Source organism: Dasypus novemcinctus, chromosome 27, assembly GCF_030445035.2.
Source record: "Dasypus novemcinctus isolate mDasNov1 chromosome 27, mDasNov1.1.hap2, whole genome shotgun sequence".
NCBI lineage: Eukaryota > Metazoa > Chordata > Mammalia > Cingulata > Dasypodidae > Dasypus > Dasypus novemcinctus.
The window spans coordinates 1353362-1366617 of NC_080699.1; the positions used below are offsets into that span (position 1 = coordinate 1353362).

General features: G+C 47.4%; 1 protein-coding gene across 2 annotated transcripts in view; it reads left to right on the top strand.

Moving 5' to 3' along the window:
* Positions 1-12893, top strand: part of PIWIL4 (piwi like RNA-mediated gene silencing 4) — a 62952-nt gene extending 50059 nt beyond the window's left edge. For both annotated transcript variants that reach the window (XM_071212306.1, XM_058289506.1), the window contains exons 13-20: positions 539-611; positions 2659-2859; positions 4847-4950; positions 7511-7581; positions 8671-8824; positions 11259-11396; positions 11471-11618; positions 12229-12893. In XM_071212306.1, the coding sequence (XP_071068407.1) occupies positions 539-611; positions 2659-2859; positions 4847-4950; positions 7511-7581; positions 8671-8824; positions 11259-11396; positions 11471-11618; positions 12229-12345 (1006 nt within the window). In that variant the 3' untranslated portion in view covers positions 12346-12893. The remainder of the gene's footprint in view (positions 1-538; positions 612-2658; positions 2860-4846; positions 4951-7510; positions 7582-8670; positions 8825-11258; positions 11397-11470; positions 11619-12228) is intronic.
* The last annotated feature ends 363 nt before the right edge of the window (positions 12894-13256 follow it).

A 13256-nucleotide genomic window follows, 5' to 3' on the forward strand; every position in this document is an offset into this window, starting at 1 on the left:
GCTACGGACTTGCTGACTGATTGCTTAGGGTAGTTAGCTGGAGATTCCAGACTCCAAACAAGTGGCCACTGAGGAAAACAAATCCTGCGTCTGAAGCACACAGTGGGCTCCTGTCGTCTTGGTCATCTTAACCGGATGATGATTGAAAATTTTACTAAAAAATCCCCATACATCTTCGGTGTTAGAGAACTCTCAATCCTGGTTTAATCTGAGCCCTGGTTCAGACATTTGATATTATATTATTATTTTCAATCTCATTTTGAACAGCATTAATACAAATTGTAGGAATTCTGTACAATTGCAAAAATTTCATCTTCCACCAAACTACTTTTTAAGCCAATAAAATTATTAAATATTTTTGGTATATCTTGTATGAGGAGAAATAATTTTAGACACCAGAGTTTTAAATTTTTCTCTAATGATTTATTTCTAAAATTACTCTGGTATGAAAATGCATTTGTATTATTTCTAATGCCATATGATTATATGACACTAAAAAAGGAAATTATATAGCTTCAAAATTAATCTTTTTATGTAGCATAACAGTGCAAGAAAATCCAGCTTCGTTCCTTCGAGCTATACAGCAACATACTGACGGTAATGTTCAGCTGGTAAGTAATTTTCTGTGCAGTTAAAACATTTTTCTGTGGGAGGATCCTTTGAGACTATGTGAAGGTCCTGTCCCTCATCAGACTTTCACCCACTAATTTTAGCACCCACTGATGCTTCTTGCCTGAATCAGTCATAATTATGGTGATTGCCAAGTGGTGGTTTTCTAGCTCCCGCATTCCTTCTACATTTATTAGGTGGCAGAGTATTAAAAGGAAGTGCTTTCTCATCTTCCCATTTGCTTGTCCATTTATTTATTTCAGTATAAACTCATGGATTTCTATTTTTTTGGTTTGATTATTTTTTAATTTCTTTATTTTTTTCCGTGGATTCCTGTTTTATTTATTGAGTTATAGCCCATTATTATTATTATTATTTATTTTGATGCCCACACTGTCCCTGATTTGCCAGGGGGAGCCCCATTCAAGCTGCATTTTTTGACCTGCCCCATGATTCTTGGAAAACGTCTGTCCTTTCTGGTACAGTGCTGCCCACTTAGCTGAGGTCTTGCAGCTCAAGCCCTGCGGTCAATCTCCAAGGAGCCCTGATCCCTTCTGGTGGAGAACAGTGTTTGGAAACCAGGATCTTCCTTGCTGCAGGGGTCCCCACCCCAGGCTTTCTCAGTGGACAAAGCTGGGAAATATGTGCCTGTGTCTCTTTACACATGCACACGGATGTGCTCTCCGGCATCTGTTTGTTTGTTTTTTTAAATCCCCCCTCCTTGCGGCTTTTTGTGTGCTGTCTGCTCTCTGTGTCCATTCACTGTACGTTCTTCTGCGTCTGTATTTCTTTTATCTCCTTTCCCCTTGCTTGTTGTCTGCTCTCTGTGTCCATTCGCCACGGGCTCTTCTGTGTTCTCGCTTGTCTCCCTTCTTTTTGTTGCGTCACCTTGCTGAGTCAGTGCTTGCGGGCCATGCAGCTCTCCGTGGTGTGTGGGTGAGCCTGCCTTCACAAGGAGGCCCCGGGATGTGAACCCAGGGCCTCCCATATGGTAGACGGGAGCCCAACTGATGGAGCCACAGCCACTTCCCCGGCATCTGTTTTTATTTCTGTGTATCTCTGTAAATTGAAAGTATGTGTTCGCCCCTCAGTCCCATCCACTCCACAGGAAAGCTTTCCCCTTTCCGCATTTGTCCCTCCCTCTTCTGAGGTGAGGGACCTGCTCCTGCCGCACCCACACTGGCTGCTCGTGCCATCTGCTGAGGGCCGCCAAGCCCTTTGGCTCTTTTCTTCTCTGGGCCCCGCCTCTGGCTTTTCTTGGCCACCTACCTTGGACCCAAAACCACAGGATGAAAGGCAGGTGGGCCTCTAAGAGAATCTTGCTATGAACTTTTTAGTATTTTCTTTCCCACTGACTATAATAAGGTTTAAATAGTTTTGGCCCTTGACCTTATGATTTCAAACAGTGCTATAGGTGAGAAAATTACCGTGTTTCTCCCGCTAATCATGGTAGTGTCTTTCATAACCTGAAAGATGGAGAATAAAAGATGGGAAGGAGATGGTGGGCGAGAAGAGTCACCCCCGTGTGGTAAACACCTGGTAAGATGTGGGGACAGTGACAGCGGCTGGGGTTAAACCTGCCAGTGGACCGGATGCCCCTTCGCTGTCTTCCTTCCCCAGATCCCCTTTCTCACCTCCCAGGAAACAAAATGGTTTTTTTGTTTGTTTCCGTTTTTCATTGTGTAGTGCCTAGGGGGACAAGCACTACAATTTAAATTAATTCTCCGTTATCTTTGGGTGGAGCTGTGGCGGGGAGGGATGCTGGAAAGCTGCAGGAAGTGGCTTCCTACAAAAGAGAAAGGGCAGCTGAGAAAGAGCTCGTGGGACAATCCCATAAGCGAGAAGGGGCTGGGGGCGGGGACCGCGCGGTGAGCCCCTGCCCAAGGAAACACGCTCAGTGGCTGAAGGCTCGTCCGTGCTTGAAGCCGTCTGAGAGAAGTGTCGGCAGGTTCACACCTGCTGCTTGGAACGCGGGGCCATGGATTCATTTTTAAAAAGCTGCTTCTAAGCATGAGTAAATTGATTCTTCTCTCCTCCTGTGTTTTTCAGGTGCTGTGTATCCTGCCTTCTATTCAGAAGGGTTATTATGATTCCATTAAAAAATACCTGAGCTGGGACTGCCCGGTCCCGAGCCAGTGTGTGCTTGCTCGGACGCTGAGCAGACAGGGCGTGATGATGGCCGTGGCCGCCAAGATCGCCATGCAGATGACCTGCAAGCTCGGGGGCGAGCTGTGGGCTGTGGAGATACCCGTGAGCAGTCGGCCACACTTGGCCTTTTAATCGATCATTTCTAAACATGTTCAGGTGCCGGGGGCCGGTGTAGACTTGGGGGGATTTGCTTTGCAGCTCCCTGGCCACAGATCTGAAACCTGAGCTCCGTGTTCTGCAGCCGTCCTTGCTTTCGGCAGGCACCAGCCCTGAGAGGCCCAACGCCCTGCCCGGGGCTGCCGGGGCTTGGGGGACTGGAAGAGCCTGTGGTCTGAGTCTCCACACGGTGGTGGGGACTGAGAAAAGCCTCGTCTGTCTGAACTACAGCCCCTGCGGGGAGAAGCGCGGGAACGAGGAGGACGGATGTTGCCCGTTCCTGCCGTGGCCACAGCCAGGCTGGGCCACCTCCCCCGCCTTCCCGGAGGCTTCAGGCCAGCAGAGATTCCTTAGCGACGGGAAGAGCGGGATGGAACCGCTCAGGCTCTCTCAGCCCAGAGGCGCAGGCCCAATCCGCCGGCCACTTCCCCCGAGGCACCTTAGCCAGTGGTGCCTCTTGCCTACCCCATGGGGGGCGGATTAGTCAGCAAAGGGCTGCCGATGCGAAATACCAGAAATCAGTTGGCTTTTATAAAGGGTATGCATTTGGGGTAGGAGCTCACAGATACCAGGCCATAAAGCATAAGCTACTGCCCTCACCATAGTCTGTTTGGAGCAAGACAGCTGCCGACGTCTGCGAGGGCTCAGGCTTCCTGGGTTCCTATTTCCTGGGGCTCGTTCCTCTCCAGGCTCTTTCCACAAGGCCAGCTGTAGACTAGCAGGTGACCGGCTCTGTGTCTCTCCCCAGGGCCTCTGCCATGTCTAAGGAACCATCTCCATTCCTCTGTGTTCTCCTCCTGTGTGTTCACTTTCTGGGCTCCAACTTAAAACTCCAGCCTCCCTTCTCTGTGGTGCAGTCTGTCTGTGAGCCCCCGGGCCCACCAAGGGGGGGGGGAAGCATCAGCTTTCTGACATGGCCCAATCAAAGCCCTAATCATTATTTAACCAAGTAAAAGTGAAACCTCTGAGTCCAGTACACTCCAGTATACCCAGCAGAAAAAGAACAGTTTACAAACGTAACCCAGTATTTCTTTTTGGAATTCATCAATAATATCAAACTGCTACAGGGGGTGTATTAGCCAAAGGGGAGCTGATGTGAAATACCAGCCATCTGTTGGTTTTTATAAAAGGTATTTATTGGGATAGGAGCTCACAGATACCAGGCCGTAAAGCTTAAGTTACTTCCCTCACCAAAGTCTATTTGGAGCAAGATGGCTGCCGACGTCTGCGAGGGTTCAGGCTTCCGGGGTTCCTCCCTTCCAGGGTCTTCTCTTTCCTCAGTGATCTTACTTCCTGGGGCTCCAGCTTAAGGTTTCAGCATCAAACGCCAGCATCAAAACTCCAACATCAAAAACCCTCAACTCTGTCCTTTGCGGTGCCTTTTATCTGTGCGTCCCTACCCACCAAGGGGCGGGGACTCAACGCCCTACTGACACAAGAGGTTTACTTGATTACTTAGTCAAGTGAACCCCTGATCCAATATAATCTCATATGCCCAGAGGAAAAGACCCATTTATAAACAACCCAATGTTCCTTTTTGGAATTCATCGATACTATCAAACTGCTCTAGGGGGTGAGGTCTATTTTGGACCAGAGTGAGTCTCTCACACCAAGTACACACCCTGTCCTTCCCTCCGGGTACATAATTTACCCTTCCCTCCGGTACGTGCCCTGCCCTTCCCTCCAGGTACGTGCCCTGCCCTTCCTTCTAGGTACATGCCCAGTCCTTCCTTCCAGGTACGTGCCTTGTCCTTCCCTCCAGTTGTCTTTTTGGTTTCTGAGTTAATAATTTGTCTCATCTGAATCTTGATTCCCCTGACACATAGCATAACTTAAATGATTTAGTAACTGGAGACAGTTTTTTGAAAACTTCAAATTAAATAATTGGGGAAATACTTCATCCCATTAACTCTTGAAAATGTTAATCTTGCAGCTGAAGTCCCTGATGGTGGTCGGTGTTGATGTCTGTAAGGATGCGCTCAACCGGGCGATGGTGGTGGTTGGATTTGTGGCCAGCGTGAACCCGGAAATCACGAGGTACGTCTAGAATTACCCTAGTGAGGTGTTCTGCTATTCAGTCTATTGTGGTTTAGCTAAAACTGTAACATTAAGGAAGAGTTTCTATTTGTTTTTAAAATACCAACACCATTTAATTTTATAATCTATGCTTATCCCATTTTAAATGTTATTGATAATATGCAGCAGCATCAAAACCTCTTTTTCTGCATTCATCAGGGCAAGCTGTTAGGCATATGCCAATTATATTTCCAAAATAATGGGCATGCAGAAATTCATTGGCATTTATTTATTTTCTGTGTGTCTGCCCTGGGATAGATAATTTATGTATATTATTTCAAATGCTAGAGCTTTGGAATTAGATTGCCTGGGTTTATTCTGTGACTGAGGTCTGGTTATTTGACCTCACTGTGCCTCAGTGTAATTGTTTAAAACATGGGGCTAATAAGGGCGCCTATTTCAGTCATGGGAATTTTATAAGATAAGGTGCTTGGTAATACTCAGCACGTGCTGTTATTGTTATGATTCTTACAGATACCCGCTGTGGCTGGTGCTCACACAGCTGGTGTAGGCATCTGCAGAATTAGGGATTCCACGTACAGTGTCAGCCTCTGACTCGTGGTCCTTGTTGAATTTAGAAGGGTTCCTATATTCAGTAACTAAACAATGTATTTTGAGACTTTAGGAGCTGTTTGCAAAGTGTTTTCTTCCTAGACTTGAGCAATTTGATTTACTCCTTTACGTTTCTGGTCAGGTATTTATTTAGGACTGAGGGAAACAGAAAACGTATTTAGGTTGGTGCAAAAGGAACTGTGGTGTTGGACCATGAATTTTAAATTATAAGTAGGCTCAAACACATCTTTGTTAATCAATAGGAACCATTACAACCAGCACATTTTTGCCAATGAGAAATAAGATTGTTTATTCCTGTAGCATAAAAATCCATGCTTTGGGATTTGACAAACTCCTGGAAAGCATTTTCTGCATCCTGCTGGTTGTGGAAGCTTTTTCCCTGCAAAAAGTTGTTGAGATGCTTGAAGAAGGGCTAGTCGGTTGGTGAGAGGTCAGGTGAATATGGCGGATGCGGCAAAACTTCGTAGCCCAATTCATTCAACTTTCGAAGCGCTTGTGCGACATGCAGCGAGGCGTTGTCATGGAGAATTGGCCCTTTCTGTTGATCAGTGCCGGCTGCAGGCTTTGCGGTTTTCAGTGCCTCTCATCTATTTGCTGAGCATATTTCTCAGGTGTAATGGTTTCACTGGGATTCAGAAATCTGTAGTGGATCAGACTGGCAGCAGACGACCACACAGGGACCATGGCCTTTTTTTCATGCAAGTTTGGCTTTGGGAAGTGCTTTGGAGCTGCTGCTTGGTGCAGCCACTGAGCTGGTCGTCACTGGTTGTTGTATAAAATCCGCTTTTTGTCGCACTTCACAATCTGATCAAGAACCGGTTCATTGTTGTTGCATAGAATAAGAGAAGACGACACTTCAAAACAATTTTTTTTATTTTGACACTTCAAAACAATTTTTTTGATTTTTGGTCCGCTCATGAGGCACCCACTTATTGAGCTTTTTCGTCTTTCCAATTTGATCTAAATGCCAAATAACTGTAGAATGGTTGACGTTGAGTTCTTTTGCAACTTCTCATGTAGTTTAAGAGGATCAGCTTTGATGATTGCCTACCGATGTCACAATCTTCATTTTCTGAGTGCCTTTAAATTGTCTGAAATCAGATAAGTTAGTCGTGTTAAGGTTTACTGATAGAAATGGAAATTTATGCTTGAGAATCTTTTAATTTGAAAGTAGAAGATGAGCTAACCTCATAAATTCTTTCATGATAGCATAATGGCCTCTATTAATGCTTGCTCTGTGCCAAACCCTATGCTAAGTACTTTGTATTATGTAATTTATTTTTTTAAATGTGCTTTATTCTGGTGTTACTGTTAGTTGTCTGCCCCCCAAGACGGCTCCCTCGTCTGTCTGCTCTCTGTCTGCTTATCTTCTTTAGGAGGTCCTGGGAACCAAACCCGGGACCTCCCAGGTAGGAGGTGGGCACCAGCTGCTTGAGCCACATCCGCTTCCTGCTGTCCTGTCTGCCTGTTCATCAGAACATTGCGTCAACTTATTGTGTTAGCTTGTTGTGTCTTACTTGTCCTCTTTAGGAGACACCAGGAACCAAACCTGGGACCTCCCTTGTCCGAGGTGGGCGCCCAACTGCTTGAGCCACATCTGCTCCCTGTAATTTAACTTTTACAACAACACAATGCTGTAGTTATTATCTTACACATCTCCTTTTACATATGAGGAAAATCAGACTTAGGGTCTCATAGCAAAGCCACAGCGCTGCCGAGTGTAACCGCTAGGATATGAGTCAAGATGTATCTGTTGCCACCCACTAGGCTTTAGTTTCTCTTTTTAATAAAATGGGTTTTTGGGGGGGGGGAGGGAGCAGGGCCAGGGGATTCTTTCTGATACAATTGTTACCATACAGCACATACCGAGTGATGAAGGTTGAGTTTTATTCACAATGCTCCTTTATTCAGTCCTAACCCACTCTCACCTGTGACCTCTCCGTTCCAGGTGGTTTTCGCGCTGTATCCTTCAGAGGACCACGACCAACATTGCGGATTGCTTGAAAGTTTTCATGATCGGTACTGAGACCCTGGCAGGGTGGGTGGGCTCCAGGAACAGTCCCCCGACTGAGGGCCACATGCCCACAGCCCCCGAGCCTGCTCATGGCACGTCACCCCAAGGCTGTGTGCGGGCTCAGGGGACGCCCGGCTCCCGAGAGCCCGCATTTGTCTGTGGGTGATGAACGGCGTCAGGAGGGAGAGGCTGTGCGGGGCACCGGCGAGCACGGTGACAGCCCAGAGTGCCCCCGTGGGAGTTGGCGGCAGAGCCGGGCAGGCAGTGGCCGAGAGGGCGCCTTCTCGCCAGCCCCGGCAGCTCCGATCTCGCCACCCACTAGAGCGGGGCACCACGAGCCCCTCCCTCTCCTCATCTCCGTTTCCCATCCGTAAACTGGGCGAGGAGTGGGCTGTAAATGTTTATTCTGAAAAAGTGAATTTGCTGAGGTGTGTTTTGGTAATGGACATGGGCGTAGGATAATCTTCCCTCAAACTAAAGTGAACTCGTTCTAAAGCCTGGTTGTTTTTTCAGCAGTTGTCATGGAAAGTTTCTGCTGGGTAGGAGTTGCTGATTGGTCTCTGCTTTTTGGGCACTTGGTAGCCAGAGTGGGTGGAGGAATTGTCACATCATCAGCTGAGTTGGTGTGAAGAGAGGTTTGCCAAGGTGTAGCCAAGCCGTTTTCTCAGGTTTTCATAGTTATGCTCACTACGGAAGAAAAATAAGTCTCTTCCGTCCACATTTGTTGAAAGAATGTAAAGACTTGAAGAAGCTAAATTGGTATTAATTTCTTTTGGGGGATTTTATGCCTATTGTGAAAGGATTACATTTTAATTATTATTTAAATATTTAAATCTTACTGAAGAGCTATGTAAATTTAAGAATATCCTATGCCACAGAAGCAAACCACAACGATTCCTCAAATAGCAGAGATGAAGGCATGCTCCCTAAGTTACCTAGTTTTGCATTATTGCAAAGTTACAATCCACATTAAGTGTGATTTTATTTTACAGTGGTACTAAATAGCAAAATTACTTAAACATCAAAATGTATGGGAGTTCTGTTCTTTGTTGGCGATGGACAGATTCTTTTCTTACTATTACTAAATTCTGCAGGAGCACTTAAAAAGTGGCACAGTTACAACCACGTTTTGCCGGCGCGCGTGGTTGTGTACCGCGATGGAGTGGGCGACGGCGAGCTCAGGACACTGGTCGAGTATGAAGTTCCCCAGCTGCTGAGCAGCGTGGCAGAATCCAGCTCCAGTGCCGGGTACGACACCGTGTTCTTCCCGCCACGCTCCCAGCATTGCACACTCAGTTGTAACTACCAAACACATCTCTCTCCAGTTTGTTTTCATGCAGTTAAATTTCTCCCTGTTTCTGCATTACGTGCATCATGCGAGCACAGCTGGATGGATTGTCCCTGTGAAAATCCAGGGATAATGGGTTCTCCCCGGAGGGTAGTTGGGACGATGTGGTGTAAGTAGGTGGGGTTGGCAGCTGTGGGGATGCTGAGTTTGGGCCCTGGAGAAAGGCAGGTGTGCTCTGGAGATAGTGTCATCCGTGAAGATATTCCACGCACGTTCGTGTGTCGTGGGAAACACCAAGCCCAAATTCAAGCAGAGCCCCTGGATTGCAGGCACTGACGTGCGGTTGAGGTCCACGGAAGGTGCAGCGGGAGTGGAGATGCAGGGGACAAGACCACCTGCCATGCCAAGCTCGTGGCTCCTCTGCCACATTTCTAGATTCAGCGCAGAGTCTCCCTAAGTGATTATGTGAAGCAGCAATGCGAGAAACAGATTAGAAACGGGCAGTGGGGGAGGACCGTGATCTTCAATCCGCTCCTTCAGATATTCGGAAAGCGTCTCATCCCAAGCCATGGGCAAAGCTCCATGTAGGTGCCGCTGCCCAGTGCCCCCACCGGCCGTCCCAGCGGACTGAGTCCTCGCCTTGGTCGGCTGTGGTCAGAGCGGGGAAGCCTCAGAGCTGGCGGCAGTGCCACCTTCAGCAGCAGCAGCCTGTGTCACCCAGAGTGCCCCTCTCCCTGGCCTCGGGGAAAGTGTCTACTCGTATCACAAAGACGCAGCTTAGGGAAGTCACGGCTGAAGTGCTGAGTTACTTTTCTTGTACTATAATGTCAAGTGTTAAATGTTTCGGTGTTAAAAACATTCATAGTGAAATTTTAAAAATAATTAAAATGTTTAAAGATAAATTTCACACTGATCCTTGCATCCCAGAGGTTCCTTCCACAATGGCAAGTATTTGGATTTGACCTTGGCATTTTTACTCAGTACTCTATTTTCTTTTTAAAAATTTTTAAAAAAAGATTTAGATTACATAATTGTTACATAAAAAATGTAGGGAATTCCCATATGCCCTGCTCCCCGCACTGCCCACATTTTCCCACATTAACAACGTCCTTCCTTCGTGAGGTACATTCCTTGCAATTGAGAAAAACACATTTTGGGCTATTGCCACTAAGCATGGATTATAGTTTACACTGTAGTTTGCACTCTCTCCCACACAATTCTGTAGGTGATGGTAAGATATATAATGGCCTGTATCTATCATTACAGTGTCATTCAGGACAATTCCCAAGTCCCCAAAATGCCCCATATTACACCTGTTTTCCCTCTCCCTGACCTCAGAACCTCCAGTGGCCACTGTTTCCACATCAATGATATAATTTCTTCCATTGCTTAAAATCACAATAGGTCTATAGTAGAATAACAGTAAGTCCTCTCTAGACCACATTTCATTCCCCAGTCCTGAGGATTCTGGGATGGGACACTTGGTCCCTTAGCATTTGACCAAAATGTGTATTTTGTCCATCCATCCACCCAGGCATGAGTTTTGCATGATTCAGCAGGAATGATTTGAGGAGTAAGAGGAACTGGAGATTCTTCCTTTGATACTCAGAAATAACTGAGAGGAGGATTACAGGTGAAAATTAGGGTGACTATTGCAAATGGAAAGTAGGTAAATAAATAGGGAAAAAAAGGAAAAAAACTCTCCTGTCTTCATGTATAATTCTGGATCATCTTTCTTCAGAGGTGCCAGTTGCTGCCCATTGTCCTCTGCCTCTCCTACCAGATTATACACTGGGCACATGACTTGGCATACCACACTTTTGTAACAAATGAGGAAAATCCCTAGTTAAAAAACTGTGTATCTTAGGGAGGAGGGTACTTTTATTTTCTATGTTTTGTGATGTTTTCCTAGTCAATTTCTATTTAATTTTTTTAAAAAACCATTTTAAAAATAAGTAGAAAGCTGTGTGGCTTCGTTTTTGCTCTTCTTATTTTTTAATTTTTAATTTTTATTTTTTAAGTTAGAGATTGTAGGTTTATAGATAAGTCATGTAAAAATAGTGTCCCCATATACCCCCCATTATTAACACGTTGCCTTAGTGTGCTGCCTTTGTTACAATTGACGAAAGAGTATTGAAAGAGTATTACCGTTGTGCAGTAGTCCACAGTCGACATTAGGGCCCTTTCCCCCGTAGCCCCCGTTACTAACACCTGGCGTTAGTGTGGTGCGTTGGTTAGAATTCCCGGAAGGACGTTCTTATAATTGTGCTGTTAACCTCAGTCCATCGCCGACATTAGGCTCCATTGAGTTGTCCAGCCCTGTTTTACCTTTTAATTTTTATTCTAGTAACACGTATATGACCTAGCCTCTCTCCCCTTTACCTGCGTTCCCAGCACGGTTCCCAGCTCCAGACTCTCAGTGGTGGTGGTCAGGAAGAAGTGCTCGCCGCGCTTCTTCACGGAAGTGAGTCGGGCTCTCCAGAACCCCCCGCTTGGCACCGTCGTGGACTCGGAGGCCACGCGCCCCGGATGGCAAGTACCCTAGCAGTCAGCTACCCGCCGCAGCAGCCACGCTGCCCCTTCCCACACGGTCCCGTTCCCCACAGGTATGACTTCTACCTGGTCAGCCAGGTGGCCAGGGAGGGCTGTGTCAGCCCCACGTACTACAACGTCATCTACGACGACAACGGCCTCAAGCCCGACCACATGCAGAGACTGACCTTCAAGCTGTGCCACCTGTACTACAACTGGCAGGTGCGCAGGCGCGGCCCGATGGCTCCGAGGCGTCCCCTCGGGGACCGCCACCAGGCACGCGCACCCGGCCCGCTCCTTTCCCAAGTGAGGAGGGGAGGGGCAGCGCCCCGCTGGCCCAGAAGCTGAGTAGCCGTGGCTGTTGCCCAAGCCTCCCGTAGAGGGGTGTGTGGAGGGTGAGGGCGTCCACCTGCACTGTCCTTCACGAGCTCCGAAGCGGTCAGGGAGACACTTAGTCCATGGCACAGTGGAGGACGCTGAAGGCAACGTGGACACTGTGTCCGGTGGAAGGGCCGAGGGCGGGGTCTGTCCTGTACTGCCGGGCGGTCACGGTCCCAAGCCAGGGCTGGCACTGAGCCCGTGGGACAGCCGGGCACGGGACACAGATTAGCCCAGTCGGGGTGGCGCTGGGAAGCCGCACTGGCCCTTCCCTCCCTGCCCAGGGAGGTTACACGTCCAGGGAGCTAGGTTGCCCTTTGTTGGTTGGCTTTAGTTATTGTTTGCCCAGAAACAAGTGACATGGTGTAAGTAACAGTGGATGGAAGAACTCAGAAAAAATCACCTTAAGAACAGGCTAGCCCATCAGCACTTATCAGTACTATTTGCTCCTCAGGGCTTGATCAGCGTCCCGGCCCCCTGCCAGTACGCACACAAGCTGACCTTCCTGGTGGCACAGAGCATCCACCGCGAGCCGAGCCTGGAGCTAGCCAGCTCCCTCCACTACCTGTGACGGGAGAGCCCTGCACCACCGACAACGAGTCTCAGGAGCTGGAAAACTTCGTCCACGTCGCCCACAAGCGCAAGGCTGTACTGGGCAAAAGGGAGAGTTTTGTTTTAATTTCTGAAACAAAACCAAGCAAAACCCTCTTAATCTGAAATAGTTCAGATTAAATGGTCTGTTATTTTTATTTTATTTTAAAGAGTCATATGTTTGGGAGTAATTCTCATTGTTGCACATGGGATTAAAATATACCATCACCTATAGGGAATTCCACAAAGCTGAATGTCTTGTAGGAAAATAAGCGTTTGCTTGATGTTTCAGTGGTAGGCATACGGGAGCGAATTCCCATCCTAAGCTTTTCAGAGGTTTTATTAGACAATGTTATATTTTGTAGAGTGGTTTAAATAATTATTAGAAAATAATGAAGCCTGATGTTTCACTATTAGGTAAATGGGAGCGAATTCCCATCCTAAATTTTGCAGAGGTTTTCCTAATGTCATAGAGCATTTTGTAGAGTGGTTTAAATAATTATTAGAAAATAAAGAGGATTGAGAGCATCACGCGTGTTTACTGTTATTTGAGGTTTGGGTTGAGTTACGTGGATCCTCTTTAAAGTGTTTTTAGCAGAGACTCTTACTCAGCAGACCACGTCGCTGCTTCTGTTGGAGTTGCCCTTTAACCTGAGCTTGTCACTTGCGCTCTGGATGGGGCTTTATTTCCCTTCCTAGCAGGTGCCCTCGGGGCACCCGGCTGCGAGGGAGAGGCCTGGCCCCCTGCACCTCCCACCTCCTGTCACCGGAAACTTCCATAGGCTGCAACGCCCGAGTGCTCCTTCCCCCTGCCCTGAGGCCTGGCAGGTCCTCCCTGCGTTCAGTGATGCTTTTATCTCTCCCGATGTTGCTGTCTGTCTGCTCCCAGCT